The sequence below is a fragment of the Channa argus genome, chromosome 17, assembly GCF_033026475.1.
Source record: "Channa argus isolate prfri chromosome 17, Channa argus male v1.0, whole genome shotgun sequence".
Taxonomy (NCBI): domain Eukaryota; kingdom Metazoa; phylum Chordata; class Actinopteri; order Anabantiformes; family Channidae; genus Channa; species Channa argus.
In genome coordinates, this window is record NC_090213.1 from 12320801 (window position 1) to 12348393 (window position 27593).

A 27593-nucleotide genomic window follows, 5' to 3' on the forward strand; every position below is an offset into this window, starting at 1 on the left:
GCTGGACTTTCATTAAAACACAGAGTAAGGAAATGTCTTTGGTAGGAATGCTACCATCTCTCCAGAGATCCAGGGATTTGTAGAATTATTGCCAAATCACAATGACACTATTGTGGTGGTAAACAGTGGCGTCAAGCATTACTCAGACACTTTGGTTGGTTTCTCCTGTAATTTGTCACCTGTCTGTTTGTCCATAAGTGAAATTCACACACTGACCCATGTACTCCTCCAGTCCAACAATAATCCTTTGTTACTAATGCTACATTTATATGACACTTGTGAGTAGGGTCAGTCTTCCAGTTCAGTGTTTCACATAGTACTCCAGGGGTCCATAGACGGTCCTGTGGTTAACAATGACGTCTTCATGGTCCAGTGGTTAACAATGACATCTTGTGGAAATCCTGTTACGCTACATTGGTATTGTAGAAGTCATATTAGAAACATTTGTTGGGTTTACCTGGCAGCACAGTGGTTGAGTGGGTAGCTGCCACCTCACAGCTAGAAGGTTGTGGGTTCGTGCCCTGGCCTTTCTGTGTGGAGTTTGCATGTTCTCTTACATGGGATTCCTCCGGGTACTCCAGTTTCCTGGTGAATTGGTGAATCTAAATTGGCTCTAGGTGTAAATGTGAGAGTGAATGGTTGTCTCTCTCGGGACCTGAGGGTGTACCATGGCTCTCCCCAGCGGGGATAGGCTCCAGACTTCTGATGACCCAAATAGGATAACCGGTGACAGATAATTGATAGATAGATGTTAGGTTTAATGACATGCTTCACCATATCTTTTGTAATGTATTTGTCCTTCTTTTATATCATCCTTATTTTGTTTAAATATATATACATTTGTGTGTTCTGAGGCTTTGTGAAAAAGGGATAATGTTATGTTACAGATCCATTCCTGCAATGTCTCCTGATCCTGCATTTTGTTTAGATTAAAAAACAACACTATAAAAAACAGGAGAATAAAATACTATCCTTTGCCTGAGGACTGTCTGCTTTGTTCAAAAATTGGCATAGTGGCAATGCTTCATATGTGTATTTCCAAAATGCTGCTGTCATGCGGTGCTGTCAATTCTGTTAAACCTTAGATGCATGAGTGGGTCAAAAATGACCCTGTAAGGCTCCCAATATCTTCGTAATGAAAAGTTGTTATCATATGTCATCTGAACCCCAAGTTGCTCTGGTTGGGTCAGATTGGGTCAGACCATCATTCAGTGAGTTTGTGTGTGAATGGGGGAATGAGAAGCAAAATTATAAAGCGCTTTGGATAAAAAGCGTTTAAGCGTATAAGTGGCCATTTACACACAAAATGGATGTTGGCATAGTTGACATCTATTGCTGTTGTGTCATTCTCTTTTCAAATTTTCAAAATTGTTTAAAAATGTTTAAAAAGTGAAAAATAAATATTTCAAACAAAAAACAATTCTTGTGTGGACAAAAACATATGACAAATGATTATTTTTTTACCAAAATGACAAATATGTCATAAAGACACGTGGATTCTAACACGGGTCATTTTTGACCTACTTATGGAAGAGTGTTGGTCCAACATGCAACCAAGATACAAAAAACAAACATTGGCTTGACAAGAACATTTACATAATAATGTCACAATTTCCATTTATTACAATAAAATGGACAACCACACATAATACGCACTGTACATAGGGGGGGGGGGGGGGGGGGGGGGTTTACCCCCATTAGGACCAACATGGGATCCATCTGTTTGTTCCACTCTGTCCATTAAAAATACAGGACAATGTTATTTGTTCTCACAAATGCTTGCTAATGTTGTCTCTACTACCAGCTATTGATGACATGGATTAAGGAAGATTTCAAAAAATCTTAAGGTCTGTCTTACACTATGGTCAGTTGTCTATATGATCACTGTCACAGGTTTTGGTTGGTAGAATAATTCCTACTGTCCAGAGATGGCGCCTGTGCAAATGATGGCAAATAAATTCCACATACAACGTAAGTCTTCTGAATTATTATTCATGTATTTTTATTTAAACAGCTAGTCCCCTTGAGATCGAATTTTTTTTTGAATACAGACAGAAAAACAGGAAATATTTATAGTCAAAAGAGCAAAATCAACAGTTTGTGGAATATGCACGAACTAATTTGCAGTAAAAACAATCACAAGACTCAACAATATCGTAAGACAAAGAAATGTAGAAACAATGGTAAGATAGACATATTGGGTGGATGATGTCCACATTGTTCTAATCAAACAAATGTGTGATTGTTTCATGACTCTTTCATTTTGTGTCTTTCTCTCACTGGTTTCAGATGATTGCAACACATGTTACAGGAATGTTGACCTAAGAAATGTTTGACATAAGGAATCACCACACGTTAAGGTAAAAACTAATTGTATCAAAGAAGCTAGACACACAACCATGAACTACTCTTGATAAAACCTAAACTGCTTTAACTTTGAAACCACAATAAACGCTGTTATAAAGGAACAATTTGGCAATAATCTGAGTTTTTTAATGAAATACATTTGGAGCCACAACTAAGGCACCTGCTCCATTCCCCTCTGTAGTCTGTTCTTATCTTCCTAGAGACCTCCAATTCTTCACCTGTCCACATCTCAGTGGACCCTTTCTATTTAAACACGGTTTGGGTGACAAAAAAACTCAGATTCTAAAATGTTTTTGTTGCTTGAGATTTAGCTACGACAATTAAGTTATGCTTTGGCCTTTTTTTTTTTTCTTTTTTTTTTCAGTTCAGTGCCCTGCCAGCAGATGGTAGTGCATGCCTATGGCTGCTGAAATACTGCAGACCATCAAGCCCAAAATGTAACAATAAAATAAAGGGAAGCTAATAAAAATCTCAATGTACAAATATTGATCATTGCTGAACTTTACTCTGCAGGATCTTTCTTTATATTTATGTCCCTTCATCATGTTGGTCAATCAGCATCAAGCAGTGCAGTAGAATCTAACACAGGCTTTGTGTAGATGGTCGTTTGTGTAAGCAGCAAATTATAAATTATAAATTATTTTATAGCTCATAATGATTCTGTGGCCATCAATGAATTGACAAGCAATAGTTTTGACTATAGAGATGCCAGAGACACACATTTTATTAGTCTCTACCAGGACAGCTTTCCAACAAATCTTCTTATAATGTAACTTTTCATTGGGAAAGTCTCTTTTTAACCCCTCTCCCAGGTAGCTAAAGGATATTGGATGTTATGTGTTATCTATGGACTCTACTTTGAACTTCAGCAGAAGGACATGCACTCTCCTCAATACTCAATCCTGTTGTAATCTTATCAAATATATTATTTTTATCATTATATACTTATATTATGCTATGCACCACTGTATGTAATGTAAAGCTGCTATGTTGCACAAGGTTTATTTATTTATTTGACTTGGTGTGGCCTTATCAGTCTGAGACCAGCCATTAATTAAATGGATCAGACCACAAACACAAACCTGGAGATCATAGCAGTTATGTAAAACTGCTGGCACATGGAGAGGGGTTAAAGTCTATTTCACATTTATGTGGGACATTTGCAGGGGTCAATAGCTGAAGCCCCTTTCAACCAAGACTAGTAAATGTTTAACATTTGCTCCTCATTTTTTCAATTTTTTAGTTTGCTCTCTAACTTTGATGGGTTTATTTTCTACAAACACTATTGAACATTTACTGGCAAAATTATGCATATAATTTAATGATATATTTTATCTGCATATAAATATTTGGATATTTTAGACTAAAGACTAATTAAATTATTATATCTAGACAGATAATACATAATAAAAAAAAACAATACAGTTTGTAAGGTGTAATAAAGTTAAACTTTTATTGCAAACCAAACATGGTCACATAAATCTTAAACAATTTTACAATTTACAGTACATTTAACATGAATTGTTACATATACACATTTAAGCATACCTTTAGTCATTTTTTGTTCAATATACATTAAACTAGTACACGACTCCAAATATACAAACAAACTTAAATACCGTCAAACTGCATTACAGCAATATTAAAATGGAATGTTCAGTTTTGATGTCAGCCTGTCTGCAGGCCACCGTTACATTATTGTGAGGCAAAAGGAAGACGCTATGAGGGGGACGCAGTTGGCAAGCAAAACTAACTAAACTACACAAACACCTTTCAACACATCACTCTCTCATCTAGCAGCAGTTGCTCTCTCTTTCTCTCTCACTCTTAGCATCATTGTTATTGTTTTATGTGCAAATGTAGATATGAAACATCGTTTGAGTTCCTATGTCTAACACAGTAAAGACAGAACAGGTGTATTAATTTAATGCTACATCGTTCCTCTCTGGTGAAAAAAAAAATCCGACCTGCAGTCAGACGTGGAGAAGTGACGATGAGGCTGACACAGACTAACCCAAAAGATGTGAGTTCTGATAGAGAGAAGAATAAAATAAAAGGCACCTAAGAGAGAAATAAAACGTCCCCCTCTGTAACATTCAGCTTTAAATGACTCCCTTTTGAAACACAGAAAAAAATAAACTTAAGCACCAAAATGAATGTCATCTCCAAGCTAGCTCCAAGTCAGCAGGTCCCCATTGATGGTCGACAGGATGTCAAAACAGGGAAGATGTTTTGCTACATAGGTGACAATGGAAATCCTTCTCAGGGCTGGTACAGTACAGTTCACCTTTCCTCTTTTGAGAAAAGGTGAAAGTTGGTGTGCATGTGTGCTTGTCTGTTGTGGTTTCAGGGGGGATTTTTTAAGCTGCCTGAGCTATGTGCAAGGACCTCCACTATCAGGATAAAGATGTATAATTGAAGGCTGAAGAGGGATCGTGTGCCCACCGTGTGGTGGCAGGTTGATCAATTTGTGCATTGGTAAATCAGGGTAAGATGGAGGTGTTGCAAATCTTCCACACATTCAAGAGTTGGAGAGATTATGGTAAGTACACGTGTATAATTTCTTTGTAAATGCAGAGTTGTTGCAGGGGTTGGTTGGGAAACATCCATCAACCTGATGGGAAATTTAGGGAAGGGTCAAGATGCTAGTCCATGGATGTGCCACAGTTCATGTAAGGTAAGTCTGAACTGGTGCCTGTGTTTAAATCCTATAGGTAGGAGTCCATTGATGGAGCATAGGAGAAACCCACAAAGGCCTCAGCAGCTTCTTTGATGCTGGATGTGACAAGTGCACTGTCTGGGGAACAGCCAATGGAGCTGGGCACAGGCTCATCTGTGAACTCTGGATCAAAGTGCCGCAGGTCGTTGGGACCCGTCTGGGGGAGGAGGGAGGAAAAGAGAGGAAAATCAAGTAAGGGATAAGTTCAGCTGTAAATAGCAAAGCATAATGTAAAACTAGTGACTAAGAAAAGAGAACTTTGGCTGTTAAGTTACACTGTAGAAAATCATACTTAAAACTTATTTTGAAGTATCAAAAAGGGACGTACCACATTGGGGTTGAAGGGAGGTGTGATCTTCTTGGCATTGAGATCATCCCAGTTAATGGGGGAGAAGAATATGTGGCTCTTAATTTCAATCTGTGAAGAGACACAATTAATTAAAATGTATTCTTTAAAACACACACTTACATGCAAAATAAACATAACGACACATGGAAAAAAGAAATATATCACATAATCAAACACTTACAAAGTCCTCTGTGCTGCCCAGCCTCTTGGTCCGGTCCTTCTGCAGCAGGCCCTCCAGCAGGTGTCTGGCTGCGTTGGAAATGTTGGGTTTCAGCTGCAGCGGTTTGTTCAGGATGTTGTCATACATCTCTGCTGTGTTACGGCTGTAAAACGGAGGCTGAGGAAGAACAGAAAGACCTTATTAGCATCTTGGCAACAAAGGAAGACAGATAACACTGATCTTATCTTTTAAAATCAGACAGAGATGCAAGTGGAAATATGTACAAAAATAATACACACCAGACCATAGAGCATCTCATAGAGAACAGCTCCTAAACACCACCAGTCTACTGTTCTGTCGTATGGCTGCTTGTGCAGCACCTCAGGAGCCAAATACTGTAGGGAGAAAAAGACATTGTAAAAAGTGGCAAATTACATTAGCGTATATTATAAAGTGCTGTGAAGACACAGAAAGGAGGGTCTAAATCATCTGAGATTTCATCCTTACCTCTGGTGTACCGCAGAAAGTGGATGTGGTCCCATTGGGTTCAATGTTCTCCTTGCACAGACCAAAATCTGTGAGAATGATGTGTCCCTGGGAGTCCAACAGGATGTTCTCTGGTTTCAGGTCTCTGTAGACAATGTTGAGGGAGTGGAGGTAGCCCAGGGCGCTGGCGATTTCTGCTGCATAGAACCTGGCTCTGGGCTCCAGGAAGCAGCGCTCTCTCTGTAGGTGGTAGAATAACTAGAAGAAGAAGGAAAACAGAGTAAAGGTTATTTACAGCAAATCCAGGGATCAGACTGTGTGTTTACAGTTAGAAAACACAAATATATTTATATTGTACATTTTAGATATAGAGAAAGGATATTAAAGGAAAAAAAGGACAGCTACTTAGACAAAAAGGAAGTGGATGGGGGGAAATAATGTGGCAGTTTTCAACAAGGTTAAGACAGATGAAAGGAAAGCCAAGGGTGGAGCCAAAACCAGTATGATGGAGGGAAAAAGGGGAAGAAAAGAGAAAGGGTAGAAAGAGAATAATGCATCCTGTTTCCTGATGAGACCAATATTTAATCAACGCTGTCTGTGCTCGTCCAACAATCACAGGAAATTAGCTCGATTACTCATGCACTGAGTCTAAATAGTGCTGCTAATTTAAGCCTCCTGTATTTCTCCCCCTTGTCCTAACCCGCCCCATGATTTCCTGAGAGGTGTTTCCTTTAGACGAGGGAGAGAAAGGAGACAACAGAGCATTGGCTTCTATTCTTTTTCTCATGACAGGATATCCCCCTCTGTCTGTCTCGTTCTAACAGTCTAGTCTTCCTCTAAAAACTTCTTAATTTACAAGTTGTGACCACTAAGTCCCTCCTTCTTTTAACTATATCCATCTTCAAGCTTTCTGCCCTTCCTTATTCATTTAGTCCCTTCCTTAAATAGCTCCACTTCTCCCTTCTCCTCTATCATCCCTGTTTCATATCCCCTTTCTTGTCTGGCAGCTGTTGGTTCAGTATCTCACCTCTCCGCCATTGATGTAGTCCAAAACGAAGTACAGTTTGTCTGCTGTTTGGAAAGAATAGTGCAGGCCAACCAAGAACGGGTGTTTGACATTCTTTAGCAGGACGTTTCTCTCTGACATTATGTGTTTTTCCTGAGGAAAACAGAACAGAAAGCAGAGGTTAAACAGGTTGACAATCAGATAGCATGTGTGCTAATAGTTAGGTAAAACTAGTTGAATGCTCGTGTGCAAGTTTACCTCCTTCTTCTTGAGGATGGCTTTTTTCTGTAAGACTTTGACTGCGTAAAACTGGTCATCTGAACGGTGGCGAGCAAGCAAGACCTTGCCAAAGCTGCCTTTGCCAATCACCTTGAGGAAGTGGAAGTCGCTGGGTTTGGCTGAAGGGTTGGAGGATGGTCCGAGGTTGATCTGTTGGGATGGACTGGGCTGTGAGAGGGGGAGCAAGGGAGAAAAGGATGAGGACTTTAAAGCCATAGTAAAAACTCCAAAGTGCATAGAAAAAGACCTAATCAGAGGAGATGCCATGTGCATCTGTGTGTATGGAAATGTGTCAACAAAGCACACAATTCACTGTTTAAAGCAAAAACACTTACAGGAGGAGAGGGGTTTGCGTTCATGAGCTCAGCCTCCTGAGGAGGACTCAGGTTCAGAATAGACTGAACTTCAGGACTGAAAATAAGAAAACACAGACAAAACTTTCGTCATGTCAAAATGAAGCATAAAAAGTACCTATGTATGCAAATCAGCTGATGTTTTGTCCACCAGTGAATGCAGAACAATGACATGAGTCAGATGGTACTCACTGCTTGCAGGCGTAGGAGTTTGTGGCAAGCCTCTGAATGAAGTCGTTCAGACCCATTCTCCTCTGTTTCATAAAGGCTGCAACACATGAGGGAAAGAGAGAAAAAAAAAGGTAAGATAAGAAATGAAAAAAAGCCATAAGATGTCCATCCATATCATGAAGAATTGTTTTAAAATATCCTTTATGATCCCATACCAGTGACTAAAGCTACTAGTCCTCTAGACTTCGAGTAAGTCAAGACAGGCTGTTCTGTTTTAATCGTCATGATGTGATGAGTTGAACAGCAGCTCTGCTCCTCAACCAGAAACAAAATATGACTCCTAAGCTTTTGGCCCTTGTTTATAACAGGTCAGGAGGAGGGAGGAGCTCTCCCGGGTACCCCCACCCCTGGGCGGGCGTGATCCTGTGCAAACATTCGTCCTAAACATGATCGGCCCAGTTCTCGACCAGTCAGCTGCTGTTGCGCTCCCTGCGCGTCACAGTCACACCTCAAGACGTGCTTGCGTCAGAAACATGGGAAACTAAAAGGTGGAAAAGGTCTTTACCACCACTCACTGAAAGGCAGGTTTGTACTATTTGCGCGTGTTTGTGCTATGCCACAGAAACCTTGCTCAACATATCGTGTAGGCTACAGTCTGAAAGTGCCGCCAGTCTGTACAAATCTACACAAAACTGCAAACCAAATCCTACAGGTTAATGAGACCCAGGTGTGTTCTCTGAGAAAATCTCTCGTTTTCCCCTTAGCGGCCCAGGGTTTGCAGATGTGAACACAAATTCGGGACTATTCTCCAAGCTCGTGATTATTTTTGTCACACACTGCATCCGTGCCCCTCGTTCAATCCAGTGGGTCTGCAAGTAGGTCCTGTACCAATAATCTGATAGGCCCGCGCGCCTATCGGATTTCACCATTTGGCTGTTTCTCAATTAAAATTCCCCGGAGTGACGCAGGTTCCCTCTGTATACAAAAGGCTGAGGGAGAGCCTGAGCCGAGGGAGGCGGATTGCCAAAAAAAGGTCACTAGTGGTGGAAAAGTACAGAGTGAGAAACGTCTGAATACATCAAGCTCCAAAAAAAAAAGGAGATCAGATCTACAGTCTGTTTTAACATTCCCCGCCAGGCTCTGACAGGCAGCCAGTACACTGCTATGTGATGATCAAGTATGAAATTAGGTGCCAGTCTGCGCTGCTTTTAGTGCTCTGGCACATTTAAAGACCAGACGGACTCAGTTAGTCCCAGTTATGTAAGGCACCTGGTTCAGGTTTTATCTACACCCCTCAGTGGCATGAGGGAGCGTAAGAAGATATCGACGATGAAAGTCAAATGCGTTTAACTAAGATATTGATCATAAAGAAGAAGAAAGACACATTAAAAGTCCTACATGAAGCAACTGCGGTGACGACAGTGTCGGTAAACAGATGTAGGTTACAATGCAATGCAATGTAGGGAAAATGTTGCACCATACAAACTGTAGTTTGGTTATGTAAAATTAAAATAAATAAATACATAAACTTGCGTAAAATTACAAACTCCAAAGCTCCAATCTCAGTTACATACTCCATATTAACCCACCCCCCCCCTTAGATTTAGTTTCCCCTTGACCGCAAACTTCAACAAGTTGCAGACAGCGTTGCCAACGGTTCCCTGGCACTTTTCAGCAGACCCTCTTCCAGTGAGACACTTCCAACAGCACCATAAATCCAGGTCACGGGATTGTCGGTTGAATAGATTGGCCCCCAACTTTGTCAGGGCTTTCTTTGCACCCGCACGCACGCGCGCGCGCGCACACAGAGAGTAAGTGGCTTGGGAGCCATAGATTTGCCCTTACTAAACTATAAACACCACAACAGGCCGAAATACGATAAAGACTCACAGCAGGATCAGCGCCGGCCTCAAGTCTCCCCAGGAGAGTTTTACCGGACCGGAGAAACCCAGCGCTGCTCATTTTGAAATGAATATGCAGTGTACTCACAAGTCAGAGCGGTCGTTTTGTCTTTCATCGGGCTGCTTTTTCTCGAATTACAGCACGGACAGAGGTTCCTGAGCTCAGAGGTGATCGAACTACACCGCACTCTTCTTCATTGCCAGTTTCATCCCCGAAATTTTTTTTTTTCTGCTTTCCTCTCAAGGCGGAGACGCCCCGCCTCTATTTCCTTCCACTCTGTTTCATGCATAGTTGCATGAGTTTTTCTCAGGGTGGGTGGGGGGGGGGACGTGTTGCCTTCAAACGCCCCTCATGAACTTCTAGTTCGCCTAATGTGAATTCAAATGTCGCCCTAACGTTAGTTTGTTACAAAATAAACAAAACTCGTTTATCTATTTCTGCAGCTACTTTCTCCTGCACTGACTAGGATTGAAATGTACAGGCACATGAAAATGTTCGGTTGTATTTTTATGCCTTTTATCTGCACACAACTCTGATAAACCTGGATTTTCAACGTTTCACTGTCGCCATCAGTCATTTGTTTTTTTCTTGGCTTTGTCTGCATTCATAGCATTTCACTTTTTACAAAATGATGCATAGAAACGTCCCCTTTTACAAACATTTTATGCAGTTTTTTTCCACCATACTGTATCTAGTGGAGGTCATCCACCCACTGAGCTGGAAATTAAGTAACCTGGATTTTGAAATTCAGAGTCCAAACTAATTTCAAAGGTGACAGCTGCCAAGAAGTAAGAAGTCACATCAATTAACCTTGTCTCTTGATTAATTGCCTTCTCAGATATTTTGTGCATGTGTATACACCCAGATATTTTTTCAGAATAATGTTCTCCAGACTATTTTGTTTTTTCATCTGCAAAAGAGTAGGTAATAAAATAAAGCCAAGTGTGATGCATATAAGACAATAACATTATAAATGTGGAGAGATGGGGAGGACTGACTGAGGCAGTGGCAGACTGTGACCTAACACAACCTAAACTTTGGAAGGACGACATTGATTGCGACTTTTGTTTTAATATCAGTCTATTTTTCTGTCATTGTTTACTCACAGTTTTAACAGTTTTCATGTGCAATAAAGTTATAGCTTTATTTTTTCCGGATACTCAATTCTCATGTGTTGGTTACCAGCATTAATTGATAAGAATAGCAGCACTGTCATTTTTTTATAGATGAGTAAACTGAAACTTTAAACCCTTGCTTATAGCTTCTGGAGGCAATATATAAAACATATAAAATCTATAAAAGTGCTTGAAAGTGTGTAATTTCTCAGAGAAAATCATTGTGTTGGTGCATGTGTGACTCTGCAGTTTTTATATATAGCCTCTACTTTTTACTTCTGTCTCTGTTTCTCCCTTAACTTAGGTCAAATCTATTATTAATCTGCTCCCCAAAGCCACCTGATGCACATACTCATGCATACCTACAGCTGAAGGGCAAAAACAAACCTGCAGGGACTCTGACAGCGTGCACATACACACACACACACACACATATAAGCTGGAGGGCAAAACAAACGTAGAGGGAGACTGACACACACATACACATGTATATGTTCTCTAACAGAGACAGAAAAGGCACACCAGGTACTTTGTAAATTCCTTCAAGGTGAACAACACACCCTTCCCTCACTGCGCTACCAAGAACTTGGCACACTTTTGTTAGATGATATATTAGGTTGAAGTGTTCAATAGGTACGTCATGTGAAATATCTCATCAATGACACTAGCATCGGTTTTGGTGGGACATCAGCACCTGAAAGCATCACAGGCCAAACAAGCAAAACCTTGTACTTCATCGGTCTGAAAAACAGCAGTGACAACACAGACAAAAATTGTATTAGCACTAGCAAAGCATCAACCATGAAAACATTTTTTTAGCGTAGAGACTTGTCCTCTGAGGAGAGCTAGTTGAACTACATGTGCATTGCAAGAGAAGATTAAAAAAGGTGATGGAGAGAAAATTACATTACCTCTGCAAGGGTGTAAACGCTGTTCTTGTGTCTGCATTTGTGGTCATAGCCCAGCATTGAATGAAATGAGAGAGAGGTGTTGAGCGAAGATCAGGCGAGGGGGAGAAAAATAGGGGGATGGGGGGGTGGGGTAGGGATGCTAACAAAAGGTCTTCTCAGTGATTTTCCTATCTGGCTCCCTTTCTCTTTTGGCTGCCCAAGGCTCAGGCCCTGAGCAAGACGAGGTTCCACAAAATTCAAGCTCAGTGTTCCTCTGTATGTAAGTGAGATACTAATACATTATGTAACCCACTAGTGGCATTGTCATCAGTGCCAAAGCCAGCTCTGACTCACACACAACACACACACTCTGGGGGCCATTTCATAAAAGGACAGGAAGGGAGTCACTGCAGTGACCGAGGGGTTGAGGTGCAGGATATTAGAGTTGCAGAATAAACAAATACAAACAGACGCACACGCTCTTTCAGCCCACCCACCTACAGTGTACCCACACATACACAAAGACCAGCACATGCCCATAATTAAGCTGTCTGGGCCAGATGACATCCATCCATTAAATCGGTTCATCTCTTTCAGTCTCCCATCCCTCCATCTTGTAATGTCCGTTCTTTGTGCCGGGAATGATCAGGGTGTTTGTGGCTATAGTTGATCTGATGAATCTGAATGAGCCTCAGTGGTGAGGAACAAAATGACACTATTACATAAAGACATTGGCCATCGGGAGAGGACAGCTAGGCTTTTATTGCCAGTGGATGCGCTGCACTGTCTGTCTGTGTGTGTGTTTGTGTATGTGTGGCCTTCTTAGCTTTCTAGGCTACCAAAACACAGCCTATTTACAGTTTCCCTTTCACCATCCACTACATTCATGTGATCATCGTTGTAGTGGTTCAATGAGGCTTTGCTCAGTTTGACTTGAAATTCTTGAGCTTGTTTCATAAGAATTTCCTGTAAATAACCTGATATATAACTTTTTACTAGAAGATTCTTGGAATAGAAAGGATCATGTGAATAATCATTATATGGAAAATTAAAACAAAGTATTCAACTGCTAACATAAGTGCACAAATGTTAAAATATTAAAACTCTCTAGGCAAATATACAGAACAGTTTATCACATGAAAAATAAATAATGGCCTGGGTTAAAATCCCTCTGGAAAACAGCAACTGCTATCAAATATAATGCAACCAAACTGTTGTAACAACTTTGTTTCAATATAGTGATGCTTTTTTAAAAAAACACTGTATAGGCCACTGTATATAAATCCATACAATAAAGCTGTAGGGCCAGGACACACCAAGGCGATTGGCGGAGAGCGTTTATCAGCCTAGTGTCTGTGTTGTGTCCCACACTGTTAGGTCTAGTTGGATCCCTGATGCTGCTTCTGACGGCCAGTGAGGCCACTCTGATTGGCTGTTCAGCTTGGCCAATCAGTGCACCAGAATGGACCACGATATTAACAACGCCGGTACAATTTGTAACTTCCTAGTCAATGTATCCTCACTGAGAAGTATAAAGCATCTGTGGCGAGTCGGAGAGGTGTGAAAATAAGATAACGCTGCTTTGTTGACAGTTTGTATGCAGTCCCAGGCCTTCTGCTTATTCTTCCTGTCACACAAATGCAGTACATGCAGCTCTACATCACTTGCTTATTGTTGGCTTATTGTTGTTTTGATGGTCTTCTCAATACTATCAACATTCTCTGGTTTAGAAGTACTGTTAAGTATTATAAAGCATAAAGTTTGTGCAGAATTGTATGTGCAATATATAATGTGAGGTTGTAGGTTAGTATGTTTGCCGTTTTAGCTTTGAGGGCAGGTTGACACAATGGGAGAAAAGAGTAAATATATCAGCTCCAGCAAAGAATCTCCTGGTATTATTTTCTGTCATTGAGAACAAAAGAGTAAAAGTTGGGAACATATACACACACACACATTCTCAGGCTAAGTAATCACACGTTCCATAAACCATTTGAAATCTCTACAAGAAAATTTCTAAAAGTCAACATGTAAATGCTGATTACTGCACTGCAGCAAGTTGATGAGCACACTAATGTGTTTAATAAGGGTATCTTCAGCAGATGCTTTGTTACATAAGAGCACTCTGTAGTTTTTCCAAAAGACATGATTTGCTGTTTGTTCCTCTGTGAAATTAGACATTCAAACTCTAGTCCCTATATTTATTTTTTACTGGATCTATTTTTTGCTCTTTGTTGCTTTTCACTGTGCCTTTTATCACACATATTGCTGCAGCACTGAAAATGAATGGGATATGTGACACTCTTCAACTTATAACCAGTCTCGAAGTCACTAATCACTAAACTTGGAACGACAGGATGTTGCAGCATAATGGCCAAGGCCACAGGAACAGCTTGTCACCAGCTTGGCTAATTGCTTGAATTTCTGTGCGTGCACCAAAATTCCCACAATTTACAGACAGAATCTTTCAATAATGAAAGAAATTTTCTTCAGAATATGGTTCTTCACACATTTTTGTTCTTTGAGATGTTCAAGTGGGCGGCAGGTACTTGCAGACCTGCCACAAAGTGCTCAACTATTTGACAGTTTAGTACTTCAATGTATTTAATACTTATACAGATAAAATGTGTATATACAATACATGTAAAAAGCTTCCAAAATATAATGCTCAGTTATAGATAAAACAACCCACAAGCATTTAAAATAGTATTACCTTCATCTCAACCAGCTATAACAATGAAATGTAACTTATACTTTAATGCTTTAGTAATATTCAAAGGATAAATTAGTAAGTAGCTAACAGGGACTTTAGTATGTTTACTACATATCACGTTTACTATGCTTTAGTTTTTAAATACTTACTTTTTCATAATGAGATGTACAGGTCAAAAAGTTTGTTTACTACAGATTCTGCACTGCAATCTGTCACTCTCTATGTCTCACCCACTCTTCATGTACACACAGTGTGAGGTTACCTTGCCTCACCACAAGGCCCTCTAATTCAACCCCTAAACTCCAGGGATAATAACTGTTGTCCATAAGCCAGGATTACTATTTGTTCTTTTGTGAAAACTGGCAAAACAGTAGTTACTGGCACGATACACAGAACTGATCATCGTACACATGACACAGTGACATTTTCTGTTTACAACTTTACTGCAGCATAAATATGTTTATGCGCCTGTGGCCTAGTACATGTGTGCTACTGAGTTTAGAACTCTTTTATAGCCATTATAAATGTAAGTGAGCGATTGTACTTTAACTTTCTGTCATGCTGATTCTTCGTGCAACCAGTTATAGTCCAAACCAAAGGGCAAAGACCTGTGTATGTGTGTTTCTCGTTTTGGCATAGACCCCATCTATTCCTTCTTATTGGTACCTTTGATGGGAATCTTGAAGTAAATTAACTCTTGTCATGATTGTATGTGTGAGTGTGTGTGTATCAGGTTTGGACAATATGAAATCTACAAGAGAAACACAGACAGAGAATGAATGGTGAAAGATAATTTTGGATTAATGGTGAAAATAAGCTCACGCACAGATAATAAAGAGAAATGAAAGGGGATTGATGGAAAGAGTTGATGGAGACATATATAAAAAGCAACAAGAGTTAGTGAACTGGATTTACAGAGTGAAAAATAAATGGGAGAAAAAGGAGAAGCAGGAGGAAGTGAATGAATACAAAACATGTTTAGTTGGTGGTGACTTACTGTTGTCGTCAGGGCAACAGTAGCTGTCTGGGTCTGACTCATTGTGGTAGTACAGGTCCATCGCCTGGGAGAGAAATATGGCAATACTTAGTGAAAATGTTCAAATTCTCAAATTACATGTGACAAACAAATGAAAAGTTTACTTCAGCCTGGTGCTCCACAGTAGATTTTCTTCATTGAGAGAGAGTTCAGATACATGCTACAGTCAGATAAACTCGAAAACACATGCCAGTAGGCTTCAAACCCATGATCTTCGCGGCTTTTCTTAGCTCTTGAAAAGTTTTGGTGCACGTGTGACCTTTTTGAAGAGCACCACTCTAAATCAGCATTTCCAGCAGCACTGGTTTCTGACCCAGACTGGTTCATGCACCAGTTTCCCACATGCTGCGTTTTAATGAGGCTGAGTTTCCACGGTGAGAGTGTAGTAAATCACAAGGACGCCTGTGCTGAAAGTTGTGAGAAACCTCTGCTCTATAACATGATGAGAATGTGAATGCCAGTTTGAAGCTGATTTGATTCAGCTTAGACTAACAGGACACCGGCATTACAATGAGCCTCTTTACCTTAAAATTGTACTTAAAAGCCCTTGAGTGTACACACGTGAATGTACATTACAGTACAGTACAGGTCTGTTCCTTCTACTACTGCATTTGTTGTTGTTTTGTGTTGGTGTGGGAGAGCTGATCTTTGACTGTCCCCAGATATAACACAACAACACACATGCTCAAATGTCTCAGTAGATCCTATTTAAGTCTGTCCCAGTTTTGCTTTTCATATGTATGTAACAGCATAAATGGCAGCTGTCAGAGGATTGGCAGCATTTGCATCTCAAGACATTCCCACAAAACTGCGCTGTGGTGTCAGCTATTAATTTTTCCTTAGTCACTGACTTTTCTGTGCCTCTGTTAAACACAGTCTTAGCCTAGTTTGCTATTCTGTGCTGCAGCTTTGAAAACTTATCACAGCTTTCAGTATTCTCCCGTGGGTGTTTTCTGAGAAAAAGTCAAGCTGTGGCATGCATGTGTGTGTGTGCATGCGTGAGTTGTTTTAATCTCATCTGTTTGTTTATTCATTCACAGGCGCCACTTTCAACAATCTGTCTATCAAGCTGGTCATTTCATCTCCACATAAGTCTTAATATAGTTGACAGTAGCCTTGTCACTCTATCACACACACACACACACACACGCGCGCGCACACACACTTGCTGCTTGCTGTTCATACCTCTTTATACTGTCAGCCTCTCTCACCAATTCATATCCCTCATCTTTTCTCCTTGAATTAACCTCTCTTCTGTCATCCCCTCTCTCCTCCTTGAGGTTGTTTGTTGATTCAGTACAGGGATCAGGTGGAATTGTTGCCATACTGATGTAAAATCTAAGCTTTCTGCTCATTTATATTTTATGGCAAATTTGTTTTTCCAAAAGAAAACAAAAAGTTAAGGTTGTTCAAGCAGAGGCATGGTGACACAGAGGGAGACATTGTTTTTGTCTTTATAAGAATCAAGGAGAGGCGGAGGCCTGTATGACTTGACTGTGAGTCATGAAATAAAGCATGTTTAATAGAAAAAAGGCTAGAAAAGCTTTTATCGTCAAAAAAAAAAAAGAATACAATTGTCTGTGCTTTGTGGGTCCTTGATTTTGAATACCAAACTTTACTTTGATGTAAAATGTTTCATTACCATAAAAATGTAACTGTAAGCTGCAAGGACTTATTTCCTCTGACTGGCTTTGGGTAATTTGTTTAGTAGGAATGCAGAAAATGTGCATCTGGTATACAAATGAGATACAGATCTTGTGCTACTGTTTGCATATTTTACCTTTTCCTGGTTAGCACATATGATTGTTCTCTAAAAATAAAGCATGTAAAACTGAGAGACATGATATCATAGTAGTGCTGTGTAAAGTATGTTTTGTGATGACATGTTCATTATTTTATGAACTGCCAGTTGATGTATTTATAATAAATAATTTGTTGTAGGACATGGAATTTCTTCCCATACACAACTCAATGAAAAAAGCTTTTATTGATGAATAACAAAGACTCTTCAGGGGATTTCCTGAATTCTCTCAACAAGGACACCTGGAAGTCCCCTGTACTGCTTTGATAAATTATTGTTCCCTACCTTTCCATTTAATGAGCTGTGGCAGAATTAACTTGCCTGTGTGCGTTGACGGGGTTGCCAGGTATCCTCCACTGCGTAGCTGATATAGGGCCCACTGCAGATGGAGCACTCCAGCATGACGGGGCTGGCCAGAAGAGGTGAGGCATGGATCCCCCAGGAATGACAACTGCCCAGGTGGACATCTGACTCTGCTTCTTTTTGCTTGATTGTACCATCGCCATGATGGCGAGCCAGCATCCTCCACTTCCTGACCTGTAGGAATAAGTTAAATGATGTTCTACATTAGGTTAATAAACAAAAGGGTAATACAATAAATAATTGCTCGTTCACACTTATAACCCATGACAGGTCTTCTCGGTCAAACCCACAAAGAGGTTAGATGTAATTATTTCATACCATTTAAAGTTAGGTTCATACATTTTGGAACAATGCTAAGTTTTTTGGCATTTGACTTTTGTACATCACCACATTGAATTGAAAATAAATCACTCGAGATGTTAGCAAAGTCAAGATTTTCATCTTTGATTCAAGGGGTTTGAATAAAGTGTGGCATTAACCATTCAGGAATTACAGCCGCTTTCATACACAAACCAGCATTTTTGGTGGCATAAATACTGGAACAATGGCTGACAAGCAGTTGCATGGGCACTTATGAGCTACTCCTTTGTTGCTCCATGACTAATCAAGCAGGCAAAAGACCTGGAGGTGTTACAACTGCATTTACTGGCTGCTCAAAGAGGTGTCTCTGCAAGGGAAGGAGGCCAGCATTAGGCTGAAAAACCCAAATCACCAGAGAGATAACAAAAACATTGTGAGTGGCTAGTACAACAGTTTGAACCTGGCAGCACAGCAACAGCAAAAGCATGACCCAAAGCCTCACCACATCATCTGTCAATTAAGGTGGAGGCAGTGTTATAGCATATGGATGTCTATGGAACTAGGTCACTGGTGTTTATTGATGATCTGACTGCTGATAAAAGTGTCAGGAATAACTCTGAAGTGTTACAAGTTTCGCAGGGTACAAGTTTCAAGGGAACGTAACAGGATATTCTTCATTGAGCAAGTCAGTCAGCTGATCTCAGTAGATCCCAATAGAGCAGCTTTTCACTTACTAAAGACAAGACTGAAGGCAGAAAGATCCACAAATAAGCAGCAGCTGAAGACAGCTCCAGTAAAGGCTTGGCAAAACATCTCAGGGGAGGAAACTCAGCATTTAGTCAATGGGTTCCAGACCTCAGGCAGTCATTGGCTATAAACGATCTTCATGTATTAAAGGAGAGGGATCATGCTTGAAAATATGTAAATTTTTACTTATGAGCCAACAAAAAGGGGTTGTGATCTTGAATCTTGTTTTATTTTAAATTCAATGTGGTGGTTTACTGAGGCCAAATGCAAAAAAAACATAAATCATTATTTATGAACCTGAGTGTAGGTTGTTTATTAGAGCCATATCATACCATGTAAACCATATCGATAATTACATATAATTCTTTATTTGCTTTCAGGAAACTTTCCTTTGTTTTCTTTACTATTTGCAGGGTTTTTGTATTTGCAGGGTTTTCATATTTGCAGTGCATTTCTATATTTGTGTTTTCCCTTTGTGCAAAATGTCTTTGTATAAAATCTAAAGCAATGGGTGTGGACAAGTACAGAGCACATTCCAATGTAGTCACAAGACTTACAGGGATATTGACACTGATTAGTTAACCCAATTAAACTAAAATAAACTAATATAAATGGACAAATGGTCATTATAAGTAGCAAACATCAAAACATCGTGAGCAAAATGCTCACACAGTGTAGAGAAGGTAGGGAATGATTCAGGCTCAGCAACAGCAGTAATCTCCTCCCATGTGACAGCTGCACAGTGACACACTCTCCTGAGGACATTTTTACCACTATCTGCTTTTCTCAATCATCATTTAGCATCTGATTGGCAACACTGAAAGAATGCATGTCACAAGCATATAAAACCCAAATTGCACATGCACACACACACACACAGGAGAGAGGAATGAGAGAAAAAGATGTGGTATATGAACAATAAGGTCAAGGTGCACGTAGTTCTTGAGGAAGCCATATTACACAGATGGATGTGTCAGTGACCCACAGTGGCTGTTATGAAAGGTAAATGGTTTGTCCTTCCCACACAAAGTGCACAGGCGCAGTCACTGCAGCCATTTCATATCATTCTTATCAAGGCCTCTATCATGACTCCTGCTCTCCTGGCCCTCATCATTACCGTAACCTGGCATGAAGAAATGTGTGTGTTTGAGATTGCTTGTGTGCCTGCATGCATTTCAGTCTGAACTTGCAAGTCAGCAAAAAGAAAAAATGTCCTTATTTATGATTTGTTGCTCCCTTGACTACAATTATAGGTCGATGCTGCAAGGACCAAATGGATCTAAACAATTACTGAGAGTGTCAAATACAATGTGATACCATTCTGTCATAATGTAACGTGTTTATCTGTGAACTTTAGAGATGCTGGTTGCTGAAATTTGTTGCTGTTGGACAACGTCAGCTACAAGTTTCAAGTGCATGTGCTGTAAACTCAGCAAGTGCTGTCTCCCCTAAGATAAGAATGATAAGAGTGATATCACTTTCTTGCTAAAAATGGTACCTGATTGTAATAGTCCACAAAAGGCATATTTCTGACAAAGGTTGCTGTTGTTGTTTTGTTATCATTCAGTTCTCCTAAATGTACATTACCACTGTTTTCACAGTTTGCACACTAATACTTATCTCTTCAGAAAGTGTTGGACATAGTGGATGTATCTGTGCATGTTTGTGTGCATAGGTCATACTTGATACATTTTCTTCATTTTTATGTCATAGCTACGTATGTAAAGCCATGAGCTGCTCATTATTACAATGGCCTTTACTTATTTGTCCTGCAGTTTACCAGCCATCTTTCTATGGCTTCTTACTGAACCTTGTTCTATAGCTGCCATGCCATGCATTCCTTTAACGAGCTAGAAAATATGTGCACAGGAAGAATAACACACATTTTCCAGACTCCCCTTTCTTTTAGCCCCTTTCCCTGCCCTTTGACCTGGTTTTGTGCTCCAACCCCTTAAGATAACAGTGGTCCTGTTATTATTTGAGCTACTCAAGATCTCTCCCATGAGATTTGTCCTTTAACCTTATTCAGAGTACTTAAGCCAGGGCACACACTTAAACTACAGAGTCCCATAAATCAAGAAGTAAACCTTCACATGCACCACATCCAGACATCAAACCTATTTTCTCTGACCGTTTGAACTATACTTCATTCTGTACAAATTATTTATAACTGTGTTTAGCTACTGACAAAATTATATAAGTTAACCTAAAGATTTCTTTGTTGGTCCCATACAGTAGACCTAATCAAAAAATATTGTCCTGTATGATAAATTAGTGACGGAAAGCATCAAATTGATTGGAAAGACAGATAAAGATAATTCTGAGCATAATACATTAAGGTTAAGGTTTAAATTCCTGGGGTTCCTAAGGTTTAAATAGCCTCATTGCTTCAGCCAGTGACTTTACAGGGGCCGTACCATGGCAATTATGGAGCTACTACTGTACAGTATCTGGTTATAATTATGGACATTATGGGAAGCAGTGACAATATGCTGATACATTACTTGAATACATTAAAACATATAATAATAATAATAATAATCAAATCAAAAGTAAGTTTATTCTTGTTAAGTTTCAAAAGTCAGTCAAAATACAAAAATAAAATCAGTTGACAACATGACTCACTTGTGTGGTGGCATTTGTAACTGTGGAGTCAGAAAGAATGTGATGTCATTTGCAGAGACACAACAGAGATGACAGAGAGATGCTGCAGTAACGATGGTTTATAGGATATTTGCTGAATTGTCTCATTGTCACAAAACAAAAATGAGAAAAGATAACTTTAAATGAGCTTCAACATATGCTATTGATGACTCCTTTAATGCCATTATATATGATTCTTGTTTGTTTCATGAGCACTTGAACAATACACAACAGATAAAAACACTGGTGATAGTTGTTTAAGTGTCACAGGCTGTCCCACAGCCCACGTCTGAGCATCAGAGAGGAATGGATTGAGGGGGATGCAAGAGAGCATCAGTGGAGGGAATCATATAGTAGAAAGTAATGAGGTGCATGCAGAGATATAGAGACAAATAAAAAAATGCTTGAAACACACAAAGGCAAAAACAGAGAGAATGTGAGATACTCTTACATGAGATATCATATCCTCTGCAGAGACAAGACTGGCTTATTAACACCAAGTTCACTTCTTTCTTCTTTCTTTTCCTTTTTTTATTTAGTTATTTATTTTTTGCCTGTTTTGTTCCTAGGTTAACATCTTAAATGACACATTCGCATATTTCAAGATTATTTAAACAACTGAAGGAGTCCATACAAACTCAGGCACAGTTTCTTTTGCCTCTGATCATTCAGTTTGTTTGTACTTGCATTTAAAAAATTCCATTTTAATATCTATTCTGTTTTTGTCCCACGTCACTTTAATGGAAACTCCACAGTCAGTGTGGTGCAAAAATATGTGTTTAAAATTTGTACGTAATATGATGCTTCAACAGTCACGATTAATAAAACCAAACAGATATCTTGCAAAATTAAACACTTTTTAACAAACATTTCCACTTGCAGAATATAGTTTTTCTACAGAGTCGCAGTTTTAATGCTTACTTGAAAAATTGTGACCATATGTAAAGTGCATAAGTGGAGGGAAAGTCAGATCCAATTGTAATGTTTGAAAAAACAAAATCAGACCCTAAGATAGGAGAACAACGCTCTGAAGCACTGTGCAGATCAGATCAGGTATCTGAGAAAACAAGAAAGCAGGATGGAATGAACTGTAATGTTTTTGTTGAACAGGGAACTGGACCAAGAGGTAAGTTTGGGATATTGACCTTCAGCTGCTTTTGGGCTTGTAGCCATGTTCATCTTCTTGGTCACACTGTGTCCAAACATTCAAATTTATGGCTGTTCACAGTGCGCACAGTAAATCCCTGCGACTTTTTGGAAAATTTAAAATCCTTCTCCATAAACACTCATAGCATTCTCTTTAACACACTCTTTTCTCTCTTTCCTCTTATTTTCTAAAACCAGAAAGAGGAGAATATATCCATGTGACACGAAGCCTGTTTACTCACTGCAGGGGCTATTATGAGCTTTGTTTTATTCTCTGTTGTTTTGACATTAAACCTCCCTTTTTGTCTCAGTGAGATAGTCATAACAACCCAAACACTTCACATTGCATGGGCACAGTTTGACTAAATTGGTTAAAGGTGAAAATGCTGGAACACTGCAAAATATATTCGCAGACATGACTCATCTTTGCTCATGTGTATGAGGTTTAAATCATTTTCATCACCTTATTTTACCAAAGTTACAGGATGCAAACTTAGACGATAAAGTCACAAATTTGACATCATCAATACAGCAGCTCTCTGAGACAGGGTTGGATTCAGTATGTACAGACTGTATTGTCCATGTGGAGCAGACCACGCCACTCTATGCTCAGGTGTTCAGTGTGTGGCATAAGCCCAAAAACCTCAGTGCACAAAGCAGTTTCAAAAGAGCTCAGTATGTGAATGGGGGCAAAAAAGTTAGACTGCATCGTGCTGCTGAACCTCTGTGGCGCAGCAGTTTTGGGATTAGCTTTGGAACATCAAGATGGTAGATGGGATTAGCCGGGTTCTCAGGGTAGATTAGAGAAACAATAATTCCCAAACTCCCTTACAATGAGATTCAGAATGAAGGGTGCTTCCCCTTTTCCAGTGGACCAAGGTCAAGAAGACAGAAGATGAAAGGATGGAAGAGAGGGGGAGAGAATATTTCCTATTTGATTATCATTTGAAAAACATTACAATAACAATTTCATCAGTTCCCCTCATCATGTAACCTCCTACTTCAATCACAGTTTTATTAAAAAAGTATTATAAAAACAAAATCCTTCACTTTCCCAGTATCGTTTTATCACATTATATCTAGGTACATCAAATGCCTTTGTTATCTGCATCAAATCTGGCACAAGAGTGTCAGACTGGTTTTTGCTTTAATTTTGCTCCCTGAACTAGCCTGTTATACTGTGGTGAAACTCTACAAAGCTAATTCACATACCTCCCTGTATATGAAAAAACCAGGAAGCTGCAGCCAAGGTATGAACAACTTTCTCTGAGCTTATTAGCTCCTTTTTGTGCATCGGCATAGAAAGAGTCTGCAGAGCAGCAATGGAAATAAGCGCACTGTGCCTATATATATATAGCCACAGTGCACATACACTCATCTGTTGTAAGCCAAGAGTGGAGATCATGTGAGAAAAACAATTCCAAGTTTATTACTCCAACCACATTGTTGCACTGCCAAAACACTTGGCATTGGAACAAGAGAATAACAAAGGATTAGCAGTTTTCTAGTGTATACCAAACACTGGTAGCTTAGAACTGTATTCCAAAGCCTGGGAGAGTTCCCTCATTTGAATGCAGCTTTAAACATGTTTAAATTACAAAAAAAATAAGGTGAGCAGGGGCTTTTTGAAAAATATCAAGGCTGTAAAGGGTATATGATTTAATAAATATACTTCAGTCAGAGTTTCGGACAGCCAAGTGGCTGACTCTCTCAGGTATTCCCAGGAGGCTAAGTAGATGCTGAAGTTTGGCCAAACGGACACATACTGGCTTTACTCCAGCATTAACATACCACCTGATCAGTTTCAGTACTGAGAACAGGCTTTCAATGACTCAGGGTTTCTCAGTTTAGGAATCTGTATGTAGTGAATGTCAGTGAAATCTTTAACAAGGAGAAAAGAAAGTTTTGAGTCAATTAGCTTAAGTATTCAAAGAAGTACAAAGAGAAATTTGGAGTGAAAGGCATTTCTCACTGGTATTGGAACAGTATGCATGACAAACCAGCAACTTGGAAAGGGATTTTGGCTCCCAATGCCTCTGTCTTTAACTCTGTGTATCAAATATAATTGGACCTTGTGGGTTGCTCCTCTTAATTCTTTTTTATTCCCAATGCTATCTAAAGAGCATTTTGACAGTAATGTAATTCATGGCTAAAGCACCTAAAACTTGGATTCCAGTGTGGTTCTTGGAAGGCCCTGTAAACTGTTTGCTAAGTAGTATATTTTTAAAGTTTTTACTTTTAAAACTATTTGAATCAGCAGCTAATCAAGATTTTCCATCAAGTGTTTGCAGTTCGAACGGGAACAGCTGTGTAGGAGACACCTGCAGTCCAGAGTTCATGTCCTGGCTTTAAAGACGTCAGAGTCCTGGTAAAAGGTCACCATTAAAGCGATCTTTGAATACTCAAGTCATTAACCATTAGCTCCATCAAGACATGAACTGCCTGAGACCAGCTGCTTCTCAGAAAAGGCACTTCTCAGATAAGATGATGTCAACTACCGAAGTCTGGAGTGCAAAGTCCAGCTGAACTGTAACTCCTACAAGACATTACAGAGAAAACTGAGAGGAAAATAAAAGTGCCCCTTTTTACTTAGAAGACAGTGTTAATAACCAATATGTAGGCCAAGGTGTGGGCATGTCTGACTTGATCTGATCAACCACCTCAAATATATCTGTATTTGTGATCAAGTCACAGTTCCACTTGACAGGACCTTTGTATGAAAGCAGTCTCCGGTCTCATTCCTCGATTCACCAGGTGTGTTGCATTCGCACATCGGCTTTCACAGAACAGAGCTTGAGTTTAAAGAGCCGTGTCACTGCCGAGGCAGAACAAGAGTGTTGGATCTGTCGTAGGTCATCTCTGTTTTCTTTGTAAAGAATAAAACAGCATGGCCAACCTACACAAAAGGCACCGTTGAAAAAGATGCATGGGCCATTTTTTTAATACTGTGCAGACAAAGGTATCGGTGTGATCAAGCTTTTGTTCCAGCCGCCACTCATAAAAAACTAACAGGATAAGCTTACCTCACAGACTTGAGGTAAAAGTTACTTAGCATTTGAACAAATTTTAAAAGAATGCCTCTAAGTTGTACCACTTCTCTCAGCAGAGATCTAATCAATAGTCAGACACATCGCGCAGGCTTTATGGGACTAGATAAAAATCACTGTTCTTCTCGGACACGCTTGGCTTCGCTCATCTCTTTGGATTTCTCCACTCACTGATTCTCTACTTCACTTCCTGCTTTCCATCCTTCTCCCTCACTCCTGCCCTCTCTCTGTTTCTATCCTGCATGACTGAGCTCTGGACAGTAAGTAAATGGGACCAGAGCTGGACAGCCCTTTCTGGGTAAAGTTGGTGTTTAAGCCATGACAAGCTCACTTATTAACGCAATCACCTGATCCATACTCAGAACAGACCACAAAGAAATGGGAAACTCAAGTCAACATGTTGGGTAATGGCTCTGAGCTTTTATAACATCTAATATAAATATTATTTAATAATAATAGACATTTTGAAAAAGTGTATTAACAGTGGTATCGTTCACCTATGTTGTTTTTAAATTATTAAGAGTTGAAGGGCACAGAAGGACACAATATTTTAGTCAGAGCATTTGACCAGTGCCTTGCAGGAACAAAATGTAATGTAATTAATGTGCTCTACAGTGTTACGGACGTTCCTGTGAGAAAAGAACGAGTCAGGACAACCAGCAGTCAACAAGAGGTCATGTTCTTTTCATGTTCTTGTTGTTCTTTTTTGATTAAGTGTTCATCAAGAACAGTATGGGCTTGATATAAGAGATTAGTGAAAAAGCTGCATTTGCAGTAGCTTTGTGTGCGTGTTTGTGTGTGTGTGTGTGCGTGAGTGTGGATGGTGGGGGGGTCGAGTATCTGAGAGTCCGCTAGAAGAGACAGTGCAGGACGTTCTTATCAGGAGGATTTATACACTTTTGATTTCAGGTCATGCTCTGGCAGCTGTGCAGAAGCTCTGACCTCATCTCCTCTATCTTGTAATAAAACTGTCCTCTCAGCTCTTCTCTTCTCCTTCCCTCTATTTGTCTCTCTCCTCGGGTCTGCCAATACCTCTTTTTTTCTCTCCAGCCACTATTGTTGTTCATTTTTTTGTTTCAACTTTCTTTATCTCTAATACGCATTTCATCCTACTTAAAATACCCCCCACCCCCCCATTCCCTTATTTTCCCTGCAATAAGAGAAATAGAGGGAGGTGGGTAATTTGTCAGGGAGGACATTTTTAAAAATAGAAAAAAAAACAACAGTGTATTAAAAGGTGTATAAGTGTCTTTGCATTCATTCAAATAGAGCATATTACCTATGTTATTTGCTGTAGAAAAGTTTCATGTGGCTTTAGCCTCTCTAAAACAACATTTTTTGGCCTAAACAGATTAAAACTTTCAAAGGTTTCCCCTCACAATGACTGTAATGCAGGAACGTTACAGTAACAGGACAAAAGTTGAACATAATAGAGGACAATGTAGGCAAAATGATATACGTACTTACACTTATTCAACTCCTCCTCCCCCCAAAATGTGACAGAAGCCTATCAACTTTTTCAAGCTACAGCCTGGGATACTTGCTAGACAGTGACTGATACGGTTCACTTTGATCAACTGACACCATTTAATAGTTAAGCCTTTTGAGCTTATTTGCATTAGAGTCAGGTCATGGGTAAGAGAGCAGGGGGTTTAGCCTGCCACGGGAATTACTCTCACACTGCATCAGTGCTTGGCAAGGCAACTTTGAAGTTGTAAAGTGTTTGGCACAGTGTGTCTCGATATTGTACAGTACGTAGGGAACACTGCAGTACATGATGTATGTGGGTTTGTGTTTGGCAATGTCACATAAAGGTTTTACTGTAGGTTACAAGTTTCCAGTTTAAATGGGGTCAATCATTCATAGATGCTGACATCAGAAAACCACATACAATGTGAGATATGACTTATAGCTACTGTAAGTCAATTAAGTTTAACTTGACTTTGGCTTTGTATTGACTTCACACACACACAAACACACACACAAACAAACACACACAAGCA

General features: G+C 39.7%; 1 protein-coding gene across 5 annotated transcripts in view; it reads right to left on the reverse strand.

Moving 5' to 3' along the window:
* Positions 1–3792: 3792 nt before the first annotated feature.
* sgk1 (serum/glucocorticoid regulated kinase 1) overlaps positions 3793–27593 on the reverse strand; it is a 29732-nt gene continuing 5931 nt past the window's right edge. Inside the window, exons 4-14 of one of the 5 annotated variants that reach the window (XM_067481876.1) lie at positions 17666–17881; positions 15505–15568; positions 7912–7987; positions 7702–7777; positions 7346–7534; positions 7109–7240; positions 6103–6339; positions 5895–5990; positions 5617–5772; positions 5415–5504; positions 3793–5243 (exon numbers count right to left, since the gene is read on the reverse strand). In XM_067481876.1, coding sequence (XP_067337977.1) covers positions 5076–5243; positions 5415–5504; positions 5617–5772; positions 5895–5990; positions 6103–6339; positions 7109–7240; positions 7346–7534; positions 7702–7777; positions 7912–7987; positions 15505–15568; positions 17666–17881 — 1500 coding nt within the window. In that variant the 3' untranslated portion in view covers positions 3793–5075. Of the gene's footprint in view, positions 5244–5414; positions 5505–5616; positions 5773–5894; positions 5991–6102; positions 6340–7108; positions 7241–7345; positions 7535–7701; positions 7778–7911; positions 7988–8105; positions 9394–9879; positions 10038–11601; positions 11649–11818; positions 11900–15504; positions 15569–17665; positions 17882–27593 lie in introns of those variants that run through there. The other 4 variants (XM_067481877.1, XM_067481879.1, XM_067481880.1 and 1 more) reach the window with 4 other exon arrangements.